General features: G+C 42.4%; 1 protein-coding gene across 2 annotated transcripts in view; it reads left to right on the plus strand.

Annotated features, from left to right (window-relative positions):
- Window positions 1-15986, plus strand: part of si:dkey-91m11.5 (PH_BCR_vertebrate and RhoGAP_Bcr domain-containing protein) — a 464892-nt gene that overhangs the window by 114528 nt on the left and 334378 nt on the right. For both annotated transcript variants that reach the window (XM_063031657.1, XM_063031659.1), the window contains exons 3-4: window positions 3273-3377; window positions 7341-7526. In XM_063031657.1, the coding sequence (XP_062887727.1) occupies window positions 3273-3377; window positions 7341-7526 (291 nt within the window). The remainder of the gene's footprint in view (window positions 1-3272; window positions 3378-7340; window positions 7527-15986) is intronic.

The raw sequence follows: 15986 nt of genomic DNA on the forward strand, positions 1-15986 counted from the left end.
AGATATCACTCTGAGGTGACTTCTTTAACTCATATGTTTTGGTCCTGTCCTCTTTTGGAAAATATTGGAAAGATATTTTTGATATTATTTCAACAGTTCTATGTTTTGATTTAAAACCCCATCCTATTACGGCAATTTTTGGATTGCCAATGGTAGAACATAGATCTTTTGTCTTCAGCCTGTCGGATGATAGCATTTGTTACTTTAATGGCTAGAAGATCTATTTTATTGAACTGGGAGGAAGCCAATCCTCCTACTACATTCCAATGGTTTTCTCAAACTATATTAAGTTTAAATTTCGAAAAAATTAGAAGTGATATTTTTGATCCTTCGGGTAAATTTGAAGAAACTTAGAAACCTTTTATGCAACATTTTCATATGATGTAATTTGACCTTTCCGAATCTTTTTTTATTAACTTAAATTATATGAATAGAGGAGCACGGAGTTGACGACATTACTGAACGTGTCTGATTCAAGATGTTGGTCTAGCCCTGTTTTGTTCTGTTTTTTTTGTTGTTTTTCTTTTTCTTTTGGGGGCTTTTCTTCGTTTATATATATTTTTTCTTTTTATTTCTTTTTTTTTTCTTTATGACTAATTTTATTATGAATTTGGAAGTCTATGTTACTTAAAATCCTTCCTGTATATGCTTTTAAGATTGCTCCAATCTCTTTGTATCAACATTGTTACTGTGTTTATAATTTTGAAAATTAATAAAAAGACTTAAAAGGAAAAAGGAGGAAAGGTGAAAGAGGGAAAAGGAAAAGGGAATAGGGAATGGTGAAGGAGGGGCGGGGGATACATTACTGGAAGTTTGAGAAATCGATGACCATGCCATCAGGTTGGAGGCTACCCAGACGGAATATAAAGTGTTGTTTCTCCACCTAAGTGTGACCTGGTCATGACAGTGAAGGATGCCATGAATAAACATATCAGAATGGGAAGTGGAATTAAAATGGGTGGCCACTGGGAGATCCCAATTCCTCTGGTGGACGGAATGTAGGTGCTCAGTGAAGCAGTCTCCCAATCTACATCAGATCTTCCTCCTAGCACTTATTCGTACAAGTGGAACATGTGCTACACCTGCCCCTACACCTCCTCCCTCACTATCATTCAGGGCACCGAACAGTCCTTCCAGGTGAGGCAATGCTTCACCTGTGAGTCTGTTACGGTCATATCCAGTCCTGCTAGTGTGGCCTCTTGCATATCGGGGAGACCTGACATAGATTGGGAGACTGCTTTGCCGAGCACCTACATTTCATCTGCCAGAAGAAGCAGGATCTCCCAGTGTCCACCCATTGTAGCTTCACTTCCCATTGTCACGCAGGTGAGAAACTGCTAGGAAGTTCAGCAGTCTAATGAACAAGGAGGCAGTTAAAAGAGAGAGTATGGCGCGAGCTGAGAAGTCACCATGGTAACAGCTCCGAGCGGTTGAGCTAACGGACGCTGGAATTTTGGATGGATTATAAAAAGTTGATCCTTCGGTCTGATAAGGGCAGAGGAGACATGACACGAGAGAACTGGGGAAGCTACCCGAGAAACTACTGGTGGAGTTTAAGACCACCATGAGGGTGGAGGCCACGGACCGATTAATTTCGACCTGTAATTACTAGTGCGGGTAAGAGCTTGCCTGTGGGGGTCTGCTGGTGACGAACTCCTGCCGTGGGTTAGTAGACCGTTCCCTAGAAGGGGCTCTGTCCATCTGTGTCTGTGTGGGGGTGACATGAAGTGACTCTGAAGACCTCTGAAGCAAGAACAACTAAAACTGCCAACTTGAACATCAACTCAATTAACTCTCTCTCTCTATCAATTCAACTCGACGCAACACAAAGTGAACTGAACTGCTTAAACTTACCTGACACCGTAAGACTGATATCTACCTCCTGGACTATTATTTTTTGTATCCACACACTCATTTAAGGAGATATATATATATAATAGTTTATAACCTGTATTGTATTATTTGGTTTAATGATATTAATTCGTAGTAGTAATAAATATAGTCTTAATTTATAGTAAACCAGACTCCAGGTGTGTTCCATTTCAGCTGGTCCTTTTCAACCCGTCACGGGGTTAGTGACACCATTCCCATTCCAATATGTCAATCCATGACCTCCTTTACTATTGCAATGAGGCCACACTCAGGTTGGGGGAAAAATACCTTATATTCCTTCTGGTTAGCCTCCAACTTGATGGCACGAGCATCGATTTCTTGAACTTCCAGTAATGTCCCCCTCTTCCTTCACCATTCTCCATCCCATTTTCCCACTCTCACCTCATCTCCTTGCCTGCCTATCACTTCCCTCTTGTGCTCCTCCTCCTTTTACTTCTTCCATGGCCTCTGTCTTCTATTAGATTTCCCCCTTCTCCAGCCCTGTATCTCTTTCACCAGCCAACTTCCCTGCTCTTTACTTCATCCCTCCCCCTCCCATTTTCACCTATCACCTTGTGTTTCTCTCTCCCCTTCCCCCACCTTTTAAATCTACGCTTCATCTTTTTTTCTCCAGCCCTGCCTAAGGGTTTTAGCCCAAAACATCGTCTGTACTCTTTTCCATTGATGCTGCCTGACCTGCTGAGTTTTTCCAGCATTTTGTGTGCGTAACAAGGACTTTCTGTCTGGCTTAGGTACTCACTTCATTGATCAGTGATATTATATGTAGCAGATATTAGAATGTAGTCAAAGTTGAGTTTTTTGACTCACGCTAAAGAGATGTATGCACACGTGCATTGAAAAACTTATTGGCAGCAGCATCACAAGCACATAGCATCACATATGCATCATTCTAAAGAAAACTATAAATTAAGCATAAATTATACACAATTTTGTACAAGAAAGTACAAAAATATAGCAGTCCTTGTAGTACAAAGTTATCAAAATAGTCATTGTGTTGCTATAGCTGTGATGATTAGGGTTTTGCTGATTGTTTCATGAAATGAATCGTTGAAGAGTAGTAGCTGTTCCTGAACCTCATGATGTCGGACTTAAGGCTTCTGTGTCTTCTGCCTGATGGTAGCTGGGAGAAAATGATATGGGGATCTTTGATAATAGATATTGTCTCCTTGAGGCAGAGGTTCCTGAGAAACTATCAAAACTATCACCTTCACCACTGAAATAACTACTTGAGTACAGGTAGCAACTTTAAAAAAATTGTCATGGAATATTTATTTATTTACTTAGAACCGTACCTGAAACAAATTGACTTTCTGAAGATGAAATGAGCTGCCTTTCCATACGCACTGCAATAGAGAGCTGATATTTGTATTTTCTTGCAGAGTGAACCTGATTTGGAGAAAGGGTTGGAGATGCGAAAATGGGTTCTATCTGGAATCTTAGCCAGTGAGGAAACATACCTGAGTCACTTAGAGGCTCTCTTATTGGTACGTAAAGTATTTTCTCCTTTTTCTACAAAGCAAATCCAGTTAATACTCAATAATACAATGTAGTCCAGTCAAGCAGGAATGGGAATTTGAAAGGTGGCATTCCTGAGGAGCAGGCGCAGAATATGCTTCTCAGGCTTCATTGTTTAATGCCAATCAGATTACTTGTTCCAACTCCTCCCAGCATCTTCAATACTGCACATAAAACATACAGTCTGTTCTGAGTTCATGGGAGGAGATTACTGCTTCGTGAAGAAAGGCTAAATTCCCCCTGACTCGTAGGATTCCCTCACTGTTGACTGTGGAGGAGGAATATTCCAGATGGCACTGAGAATCTTGAATCCAATCATTTGGACTGAACCAAATCCCGTATGGTCAGTGGAATCACCAAACCTGTCGGGGCCAAACTGTGGCAGAGACTGCGCTTCCCATAGTGGCTGTAAAACCACCAGAACTGAGTTGAAACAAACCATCCATGATCCTGTGAGGGACATCAAAGAAAAATAAGGAAAAAATGTGACAAAGTTACAAGGCTATTTGTGATTTCTGACTTTAAGTTTGAAACATGGAAACTTTTGGAAGCTATTTATGAAATTTATGTTTTACTTCTAAGTTAAAACTGTTGTTCTCTCTTCAAGTTCATTTTTCCAGACTTTCCTTGATATGGAATTAAGTCCTTTAAAAACTCTTGTCTGGGTGTTATATTACTGGAAAACAATCAGAAGATTCTTTTAAATGTTTATTTATGCATGGTTTACTCTGGGCAGTATCTTTGAAGGAAGGTCTCATTTAACTAAATGTAACTGTTTCAGTATCTAAGAAGGAGAACCAGGGAAATAACGTATTTAATGTTGTTTTCATAGATTTTGCAAGGCATTTAGATGGAATCACATGGCAGACTAATCAGAAAGCTCATGGGATACAGAGCATTTCGACTCAAAATTGGTTCAAAGTAATAAACGATGGTTTTTAATGATTGAAGGGCTGTATTCACGCAGTGGCCATTTTATTAGGTACAAGAGTGCAGGGCTGTATATACACTGTGGCTACTTTATTGGGTATAGGAGTGAAACCCCATGTGCCCATTCACTTCAAGGTTCAACGTCTTGTGCATTCAGAGATGCTCTTTTGCACACTGCTGTTGTAACACATTATTGGAGTTACTGTCGCCTTCCTGTCAGTTTGAACCAGTCTGTCCTCTGATCTCTCTCATTAAAAGGGCGTTTTTGCCCACAGAACTGCAGCTGACTGGATGTTCTTTTGTTTTTACACCAATCTCTGTAAACTCTTAGAGACTAGTGTGTGTGAAAATCCCAGGAGATCAGAAGTCTCTGAGATACTCAAACACCGCACCTAGCACCAATAATCATTCCATGGTCAAAGTTACTTGGATCACATTTTTTTCACAGCCAGTGCTGCCACAATTTCCTCTCTGTTCTGACAGCACAACTATCACCAGGAAGGGCAAGGGCTTCAGGCACATAGAGAAATCACCAACTGGAACTTTCACTCCAATGTGTATGTCATATTGGTTTAGAAATATATCACTGTTCCTTTACTGTTTTTTGAAGAAATAACCAAGGAGTTCAATGAGGGCAGGGTAGTAGACATAGACTATATGGACTTTGTTAAGCTGCCATTTGGTAGGCTGCTATGAAAGTTAGATTATATGGCGAGAGCTAGCTGACTGGATACAGAATTAGTGTGATGCTAGGAAACACAGTGTGATGGTGGAAGTTGTTCTTCAGCCTGTTAGCCCACGACTAGTGGTGTTCTCCAGGGGCTGGTGCTAAGCCCATTGCTATTTGTGATCTGTATCAATGACTTAGATGAGAATGTACAAGGCATGGTTAGTAAGTTTGCAGGTGACAGTCAAATAGGTGGTGTTTTAGACAGAGAAGATGGTTGTCAGGATTTTTAGAGGGATCTTGATCAGCTGGACAAGTGGGCTGAGGAATGAAAATGTAGTTTAATTTGGATAAATGTGAAACGTTTTATTTTGAGAAGAGAAATGAGGGGCTAGGAGTACAACTACATGTTTTCTTGCAAGGCATGTCACAGGCAGACAGGGAGGTGAAGAATGCTTTGACCCACTGGCCTTCAGTCAGGGCAGTCTGTATAGAAGCTCCATCATTCTCTGTAAGGAGTCTCTGTATATACTCCCAGGGCAATGCATGGGTTTTCCCTGGGTGCTCCGGTTTCCTTCCACAGTCCAAAGCCATACTGGGTAGGTTAGTTGGTCATGGTAACTTGTACCTTGATTAGGTTAGAGTTAAATCGGGGTTGTTCAGGGGTTGCTGGGGTGGCATAACTCGAAGGGTTGGAAGGGCCTGCTCCATGCTGTATCTCTAAATAAAATAAAAAATAAATAAGATCTGAGAGGTATGTTGAAATTGTATAAGATATTGGTGAGGCCACAATTGGAATATTGTGTTAATTTTTGGTCACCCTACTAAAGGGAAAGACGTCTTTAAGCCTGAAAGAGTGCAGAGGAGATATATGAGGATGTTTTATTGGATCTTGAGGGATTAAGTTCCAGAGAGAGGTTGAGCAAGTTGGGACTTTATTCCCTGGAGATAGGAGAATGAGGGATAATCTTATAAAACAAGGCATAAGTGCAGAATTAGGCCATTTGGCCCACTCTATCATGGCTGATTATTCCCCTTCAACCCCATTCTCCTGCCTTCTTCCTATAGCCTTTGAGATCCTTACTAATCAAGAACTTATCAACCTCAGCTTTAGATATACCCAATCACTTGGCCGCCACAGCCAGCCGTGGCAATAACTTCCACAGATTCACCACCCTCTGGCTAAAGAAATTCCTCCTGATCTCTATTTGAATGGATGCCCTTCTATTCTGAGCTGTGCACTCTGGTCCTAGACTCCCCCATTACAGGAAACATCTTCTCCATGTTCACTCAAATGCTCTTCAAATATTAGCCCTTTTATTCCCGAGTCGTTCTCATAAACGTTGTCAAATGCCTGCACATCCTTTCTTAGATAATAGGGGTGTATAAGATCACAAGTAGCATAGATAAGATTAATGCACACAGTCTTTTTGCCAGGGTTGGGGAATCAAATACGAGAGGACTTAGGTTTAAAGTGAGAGGGGATAGATTTACTAGCAACCTGTTGGGCAATGTTTTCACCAGCAGTCAGTATATAGAATGAGCTGATAGGGGAAATGGTTAAGGCAAGTACAATAAAAGCATTTAAAAATGCCTTGGATATGTACCTAGATAGGAAAGGTCCAATCAGTCAAATACAGGCAAATGAGAATCTTGGGTTGCATGGACGAGCTGGGCCAGTTTCCGTGTTCTGTAATTGTCTCCATACCAAAAGCTAATACACCTGTATTGAAGGCAGAGGCAGTATCTCAATAGTGCAGTAACCTCACGTGCTGTGCACTGGGAGTTGGGAAATGAAATTTGACCAAGTCTCTCGTTTTTGACCAACATGATATAGTGAGGATACAAAGTCTTCTGTTGATTTCTAGAATTCTATTATTATTGTGTTGCACCAATCATAAGTGTACTGTACTGTGATCTTCCATAATGTAAAAGTTAAAATTAAACTTTTGCTTGCTATCTTCCCTCACTTTTTTAACAATCTCTGCCCTACTTGCTTTAATACCTTTTCTGGTACTCTTGGCACTCCAAACTTCCATAAATCTAATTAGTTTATGAAAGCCTTTATATTGAAGTTTGAAAAACTTGGTGATTACTTCTTTCTGTACAAAGATATCAATATCAGAGCATGAAAACAATTAACAATTGCAGTAAAACAGAATTGTATACAGGAATAAATTGAATTACTTGCTTGATTAGAATTGCTGTTTGTCACCTGCATTATAGCATTTTATAGTGATAATTCTGTACTTTTTGGAAGTGTTTTTTTTTGAAAGTTCATTAACCTCAAGTTGTGTTTGTACAAGAGCCTTCACTTTATATCTTTATGTTGTAGCCTATGAAGCCTCTTAAAGCAGCTGCCACTACATCTCAACCTGTTCTCACCAACCAACAAATAGAGACCATCTTCTTCAAGGTTCCTGAGCTTTATGAAATACACAAGGAGTTCTATGATGGGCTGCTGCCCAGAGTTCAACAGTGGAGTCACCATCAATGTGTTGGAGATCTCTTTCAGAAACTGGTAAACTTTGTTAGCCTCATCTATGAAATTGTTCTAAACATCTAAGTAAGTTGCACCAATTAAAGTTCTCTTATATGACCATTCAATTAGCCCCTTAAACATTTCAACAGATTTATGGTGCTTGGCATGACACATCTTATGGAGCTTTGCAGTGCTTAAAGGAATATTGAAAATACAAACAAATACACTGTTAAGCATTTTCTAATACCTTTATAAAATGAGCCACAATTTTATGCCTCGGTACTCCAAGGCATCAAAAAGAAAGAGCTATTCTCTTTCATGTAACTAGCAACTTTTTTTCCCCTGTAAACTAAAGTTGTTTCCTTATTGGCTTGAATCTATATTTATTTACTGTTTATTAAAATAAATAAACCATTTTAACATATATGATTATAACATGCAGAATTTATTAGGAGTAGTTGAGGATTTTGTTTTGAATCTCAGTTGTAGGTAAAGAGAGATTAAAGCTGTGTTAGAAATATTTGGGGAATTGTGTTAATTGCTGAATTTTATATATAATTTGCATTTCAGTACAAATAGTGATGATTAAACTGAATGAAAACACTCCTGGACGATGAAACTTACCTAGATACATACGGAGGGGGAGGGGCTAGAACTTAGTTTTATTTATTGAGATACAGCATGGAATAGGCTTTTCTGACCCTTCAAGCTGTGACCCCCAGCAATTCCTAATTTAGTCCCAGGTGGATCATGGGACAATTTACAATGACTAATTAACCTACCATCTGATATGTCTTTGGACTATGGGAGGAAACTGGAATACCCGGAGGAAACCCATCTGGTCAAAGGGAGAACATACAAACACCTTATAGGCAGCAGTGGGAATTGAACCCTGGTCACCTATACCACTACGCTACAGTGCCAAGATGAAGGGAAGTTGAGTTTATTACCACATGCACAAGTATATTTATGCATACATGCAATAAAAAATATAGTTGCACTAGCAATACAGGCACATAGCATCAGATATACGAGAAAATCTGTAGACGCTGAAAATCCAAGCAACGCACATAAAATGCTGAAGGAACTCAGCAGGCCAGGCAGCATCTGTGGAAAAGAATGAACAGTCGACATTTCAGGCTGAAACCCTTATCAGGACTGGATAAAAGGATGAGAAGTTAGAGCAAGAAGGTGCGGGGAAGGGATGAAGAAGTACAAGGTGGCAGTTGATAGGTGAAACTGGCAGAGGGGAAGGAAGTAAAGAGCTGGGAAGCTGATAGGTGAAACAGATAAAGGGCCGGTGAAGTGGGGAATCTGACAGGAGGAGGTAGAAGACCATGGAAGAAAGGGAAGGGGAAGGAGCTCCAGAGGGAGGTGATGGGAAGGTAAGAAGATAAGGTGAGAGGTAGAAACGGGAAAGCGAATGGTGACGGGGGATGGGGGGGGGAATAATCAGAAATTCGAGAAATCGATGTTCATGCCATCAGGTTGAAGGCTACCCAAACGGAATATAAGATGTTAAACCTCCAATTTGAGTGTGGCCTTATTGTGGCAGTAGAGGAGGCCATGGACTGACATTTCAGAATGGGAAGTAGAAAATTTAAGTGGGTAGCCACTGAGAGATGCCACTTTCTCTGGTGGATGGAGAATATGAGCTCAGCGAAACATTCTTCCAAGCTCTGGCAGACAGAGCGTAATATCATATACCTTTTTAGTGGAGTGGAGTCCAAGTGCATCTTGACATTGAGTCATAGAGAAGTGCAGCACAGAAACAGGCCCTTTGGCCCATCTAGTCCCTGCCATTTAAACTGCCTACTCCCATCGACGTGCACCAGGACCATAGCCCTCCATACCTCTACCATCCATGTACCTATCCAAACTTCGCTTAAACGTTGAAATTGATCTTACTTGCAACATTTATGTAGGCAGCCCATTCCACACTCTGATGACCCTCTGAGTGAAGAAGTTTCCCCTCATGTTCCCCTTAAACTTTTCACCCTTAATCCATAACCTGTGGTTGTGGTCGGCGGGAGGAGAAGATGGCGGTGCAACGCAGCGCGCGCGGCCGTTCCGAATGATATCAATTATATGTAACTAGGGGGCCGTGCACAATCCGGATTTGATAGAGACAGATGTGAAGAAGCACGGAGGAACATCTGGAGTAACTTCTGAAATGCCTGCTTCGCTGCCGCTGCTACTGTGCAATTGAGAATCTCCGGAGATGAAGGCCCCAAATCCTCGGCTTTGCCTATTGCCTGTTGCCGGGGCCAGGGTCGAAGCGCTCGGCAGAGATGGTGCTCGGTGCTCGGTGTCGAAGAGCTGGTCGGAGGCTCGGAGTTCCTTCCTCCCTCACCACCATTCGGTCCCAGACAGTCCTTCCAGGTGAGGCGACACTTCACCTGTGAGTCGGCTGGTGTGATATACTGTGTCCGGTGCTCCTGATGCGGCCTTCTATATATTGGCGAGACCCGACGCAGACTGGGAGACCGTTTCGCTGAACACCTATCCTCTGTCTGCCAGAGAAAGCAGGATCTCCCAGTGGCCACCCATTTTAATTCCACGTCCCATTCCTATTCTGATATGTCAATCCACGGCCTCCTCTACTGTCAAGATGAAGCCACACTCAGGTTGGAGGAACAACATCTTATATTCCGTCTGGGTAGCCTCCAACCTGATGGCATGCTCATTGATTTCTCTAACTTCTGTTAATGCCCCTCCTCCCCTTCTTTACCCCATCCCTTATTTGTTTTTATTCCCCCCCTTTTTTCTTCTTTCTCTGTCCCTTTCACAATCACTCCTTGCCTGCTCTCCATCTTCCTCTGGGCTCCCCTCCCCCTTTCTTTCTCCCTAGGCTTCCCATCCCATGATCCTCCCCCTTCTCCAGCTCTGTATCCCTTTTGCCAATCAACTTTCCAGCTCTTAACTTCTTCACTTCCCCTCCTGTCTTCTCCTATCATTTCAGATCTCCCCTCCCCCTCCCCACTTTCAAATCTCGTACTTCCTCGTCTTTCAGTTAGTCCTGACGAAGGGTCTCAGCCCGAAACGTCGACTGTACTTCTTTCTATAGATGCTGCCTGGCCTGCTATGTTACACCAGCATTTTGTGTGTGTTGTTACACAATACTCCAAATTAAGCCTCACCAATGTCTTAGCCAATTTCAACATAACATCCCCTCTCCTGTACTTAATGTATTGATTTATGAAGGTCAATGTGCCAAAAGCTTTCTTTATGACCCTATTTACCTCTAACACCAGTTTCAACTAATTATTCCCAGATCCCTTTATTCTACCACACTCCTCAGTTCCCTACTGTTCACTGTCTAAGACCTACCCTGGTTGGTCCTAACAAAGTGCAAAACCTCGTGCTTGACTTCATTAAATTCCATCTGCCATTTTTCCAGCTGATGCAAATCCCTCTGCAAACCATGATAGTCTTCCTCGCTGTCCACCACACCTACAATCTTGGTGTCATCTGCAAATTTGATGATCCAGTTAACCACATTATCATCCAGATCATTGGTATCGATGACAAACAACGAAGGACCCAGCACCAATCCTTGCGTATATCACTACTCACAGACCTCTAGTCAGAGAGGCAACCATCTACTACCACTTTCTGGCTTCTTCCAGAAGCCAATGTGTAATCCAGTTTACTCCCTCATCTTGAATGCTGAGAGATTGAACCTTCTTGGCTAACTTCCCATGTGGGACCTTGCTAAAGTCCACATAGAGCACATCCACTGTCTTGCATTCATCCACTTTCCTGGTACCTTCCTTGAAAATTCTATAAGGTTGGTTAGACTTAATCTACCATGCATAAAGCCATTCCGACTATCCTTATTCGGTCTAGGTCCCTGCAAATACTTATATATCCAGTTCCTTCCAATAATTTTCCTACAACTGATGTCAGACTCACCAGCCTATAGTTTCCTAGTTTATGTTTAGAATTTTTTTTTAAACAGAAGAACAACATTGGCTATCCTCCAATCCTCTGGTACCTGTTCTGTTGGTAAGGATGATTTAAATATCTCTGCTAGTACACCGACAATTTCTGCACTTGCCTCCCATAGGATCCGAGGGAACACCTTGTCAGTCCCTGGGAATTTATCAACCCTGACTTGCCTCAGAATAGCAGAGACTTTCTCCTCTGTAATCTGTACAGGGTCTGTGAAGTTCATGCCAATTTGCCTCACTTCTAATGACTCTGTGTCTGTCTTCTGAGTAAATACTGATGCAAAAAATTTATTTATGATCTCCCCCGTCTGTTTTGGCTCCACTCATGAATTACCATTCGGGCCTCCTGAGGACCAATTTTGTCCCTTGCAATCATTTTGCTCTTAACAGATCTGTATAATCCCTTAGGGATCTCCTTCAGTTTGTCTGCTAGAGCAACATGCCTTCTTTAGCCCTCCTGATTTCTTTCTTAAGTGATTACTTGCATTTATTATACTCCATAAGCACCTAGTTTGTTTCTACCTGCCTATACCTGCTATCCACTTCCTTCTTTCTCTTAACCAGGGCCGCAATATCTCCTGAAAACCAATGTTCTGTACACTTGTGATCTTTACGTTTTATTCTGACAGGCATCTACACGCTTCCCACTTACGAAGTACACATTTGCCAGAAAACAGTCTGTCCAAATCCACACAACACGCAAAATGCTGGAGAAACGCAGCAGGCCAAGCAACATCTATGGAAAAGAGTACAGTCGATGTTTCGGGCCAAGACCCTTCAGTAGGACTGGAGAAAAAAAGATGAGATGTAGATTTAAAAGGTGAGCTAGGGGGAGAGAAAAACACAAAGTGATAGGTGAAACAGGGAGGGGTGGGATGAAGTAAAGAGCTGGGAAGTTGATTGTTGAACGAAATACAGTCCTGGAGAAGGGGGGTATCTAATAGGAGAAGACAGAGGCCGTAGAAGAAAGAAAGAAGGAGGAGGAGCACCAGAGGGAGGCAATAGGCAGTCAAGTAGTTAAGGTGAGAGAGGGAAAAGGGGATGGGGAATGTTGAAGGGGATGAGAAATCGATGTTCATGCCATCAGGTTGGAGGTTACCCAGATGGAATATAAGGTTTTGCTCCTCAAACCTGAGTGTGGCCTCATCTTGACAGTAGAGGAGGCCATGGATTGACATGGCAGAATGGGAATGTCCCAATCCCCATTTGCCTGATCATTTCTGAGACCATCAAAATTGGCATTTCTCCAATTTAGGATCTCAACCTGTGGAGAAGACCTCTCTTTTTGCATATTTATTTTGCAGCTAATGGCATTGTGGTTACTAGATGCAAAGTGTTCCCATACACAATCTTCCGTCACCTGCCCTGTCCTATTTCATAATAGCAGATCTGGTATTGCAAGCTCTCTCATTGGGACTTCTACGTACTGATTAAGGAAGCTTTCTTGAGCACATTTGATAAACTCTATCCCATCTAGTCCTTTTACAGTATGGGATTCCCAGTCAATATGTGGAAAGTTAAAATCACCTCCTATAGCAACCATATGTTTCTTGCAGCAGTCTGCGATCTCTTTACAAATTTGCTCCTCTAAATCCTGTAGACTGTTGGGTGGTCTATAATATAATCCCATTAATGTGGTTGTACCTTTCTTACTCCTCAGTTCCACCCATGAAGCCTCACTAGATGAGTTCCCCTGTCTGTCCTGATGGAGCACCTGCCGTGACATTTCCCTAACTATTCACGCTATCCCTCCTTCTTTAATCCCTTCCATTCTATCACAACTAAAACAACGGAACCCCGGAATATTGAGCTGTGCATCCTGCCCCTCCTGCAATCAAGTCTCACTAATGGCTACAATATCATAATTCTATGTGCCTGTCCATGCCCTGATCTCATCCACCTTTCCCATGATACTTCTTGCATTGAAATATATGCAGCTCAGGGCACGAGTTGCACCATGCTCAACCTTTTGACTCCTGACTTTGCACTTTATACTTATAATTTATACTTTATTGTCGCCAAACTATTGATACTAGAATGTACAATCATCACAGCGATATTTGATTCTGGTCTTCCCACTCCCTGGATGTCTGATGTCTTATCAACATCTGTCTCCACAACGTCTCCACTAATTGTTCTGGCAGTCTGGTTCCCATCCCCTAGCACCTCTAGTTTAATCCCCACCATGCAGCAATCCTGAGATCAAAGATTATGAGAGAAAGCTGGCAGGGAACATAAAAACTGACTGTAAACGTTTTTATAGATATGTGAAAAGAAAAAGATTGGTTAAGACAAATGTAGGTCCTTTACAGTCAAAAACAGGTGAATTGATCATGGGGAACAAGGACATGGCAGACCAATTGAATAACTACTTTGGTTCTGTCTTCACGAAGGAGGACATAAATAATCTTCTGGAAATAGTAGGGGACCGTGGGTCTAGTGAGATGGAGGAACTGAGGAAAATACATGTGAGTAGGGAAGTGGTGTTAGGTAAATTGAAGGGATTAAAGGCAGATAAATCCCCAGGGCCAGATGGTCTGCATCCCAGAGTGCTTAAGGAAGTAGCCCAAGAAATAGTGGATGCATTAGTGATAAATTTTCAAAGCTCTTTAGATTCTGGACTAGTTCCTGAGGATTGGAGGGTGGCTAATGTAACCCCGCTTTTTAAAAAAGGAGGGAGAGAGAAACCGGGGAGAACCAATGGATGTGGTATATTTGGATTTTCAAAAGGCTTTTGACAAGGTCCCACACAGGAGATTAGTGTGCAAACTTAAAGCACATGGTATTGGGGGTATGGTATTGATGTGGATACAGAATTGGTTGGCAGATGGGAAGCAAAGAGTGGGAATAAGCGGGACCTTTTCAGAATGGCAGGCAGTGTCTAGTGGGGTACCGCAAGGCTCAGTGCTGGGACCCCAGTTGTTTACAATATATATTAATGACTTAGCCAAGGGAATTAAATGCAGCATCTCCAAGTTTGTGGATGACACAAAGCTGGGTGGCAGTGTTAGCTGTGAGGAGGATGCTAAGAGGATGCAGGGTGACTTGGATAGGTTAGGTGAGTGGGCAAATTCATGGCAGATGCAATTTAATGTGGATAAATGGGAGGTTATCCACTTTGGTGGCAAGAACTGGAAAACAGATTATTATTTGAATGGTGGCCGATTAGGAAGAGGGGAGGTGCAAGGAGACCTGGGTGTCATTGTATTCCAGTCATCATTGAAAGTGGGCATGCGGTACAGCAGGTGGTGAAAAAGGCGAATGGTATGCTGGCATTCATAGCAAGAGGATTCGAGTACAGGAGCAGGGAGGTACTACTGCAGTTGTACAAGACCTTGGTGAGACCACACCTGGAGTATTGTGTGCAGTTTTGGTTCTCTAATCTGAGGAAAGACGTTCTTGCCATAGAGGGAGTACAAAGAAGGTTCACCAGATTGATTCCTGGGATGGCAGGACTTTCATATGATGAAAGACTGGATTGACTAGGCTTATACTCTCTGGAATTTAGAAGATTGAGGGGGATCTTATTGAATTCTAAAGGGATTGGACAGGCTAGATGTAGGAAGATTGTTCCCGATGTTGGGGAAGTCCAGAACAAGGGGTCACAGTTTGAGGATAAAGGGGAAGTCTTTTAGGACCGAGATGAGGAAGAACTTCTTCACACAGAGAGTGGTGAATCTGTGGAATTCTCTGCCACAGGAAACAGTTGAGGCCAGTTCATTGGCTCTATTTAAGAGAGAGTTAGATTTTTTTTTATATTGTAGCACCTAATTCCCTGAACTCCCTACACAGAACCTTGTCACTAGTCCTACCCATGTCATTGGTACCTACATGGACCATGACCTCTGGTTATTCACCCTTCCACTTAAGCATGTTTAGGACTCGATTGAAACATCTCAGATCCTGGCACTCAAGAGGCAACATACCATCTGGGAATTTCGTTCTCACCCACAGTACTTGCTTTCTGTTCCCCCAACTAACGAATCCCCTATCACCACAGTGTGCCTCTTCTCCCCCACTCTCTTCTGAGTCACAGAGCCAGACTCAGTGGTACTCAGAGATCTGACTGCAGTGATTATCCTCTGCTAGGTCATCTCCCCCAACAGTATTCCAAGAGATATACCTCTTGTTTCGGGTTTGGCCACAGGGATACACTACACTGGCTCCTTAACCCCTTTCCCCTTCCTGATTGTCACCCAGTTTCCTGTGTCCTGCAGCTTGAGTGTAACTACCTCTCTGTATGTTCCATCTATCACCCCTTCAGTCTTCCAAATGATCCGGAGTTCATCCAGTTCCTGATCCAACTCCTTAATGTCGACTGATAGAAGCTGCAGCTGGATGCACGTCTCGCGTCTGTTTTCTCACATCACGCAAAAGGAGCATTCAACTATCCTGCCTCGCATTTCTACTGCCCTACCTGAGCAAATGTTAAGAAGGGAGGGAGAAAAAAAACTACTTGCAGCTTTTCTTTTTTGCATTCTGAAGCCTTGAAGAGCCTTCCCTCACTCTCCATTTTCCACTCTCCATTTGTCCCTTCCCACCAGTC

The sequence above is a fragment of the Mobula hypostoma genome, chromosome 23 (assembly GCF_963921235.1).
Source record: "Mobula hypostoma chromosome 23, sMobHyp1.1, whole genome shotgun sequence".
Taxonomy (NCBI): domain Eukaryota; kingdom Metazoa; phylum Chordata; class Chondrichthyes; order Myliobatiformes; family Myliobatidae; genus Mobula; species Mobula hypostoma.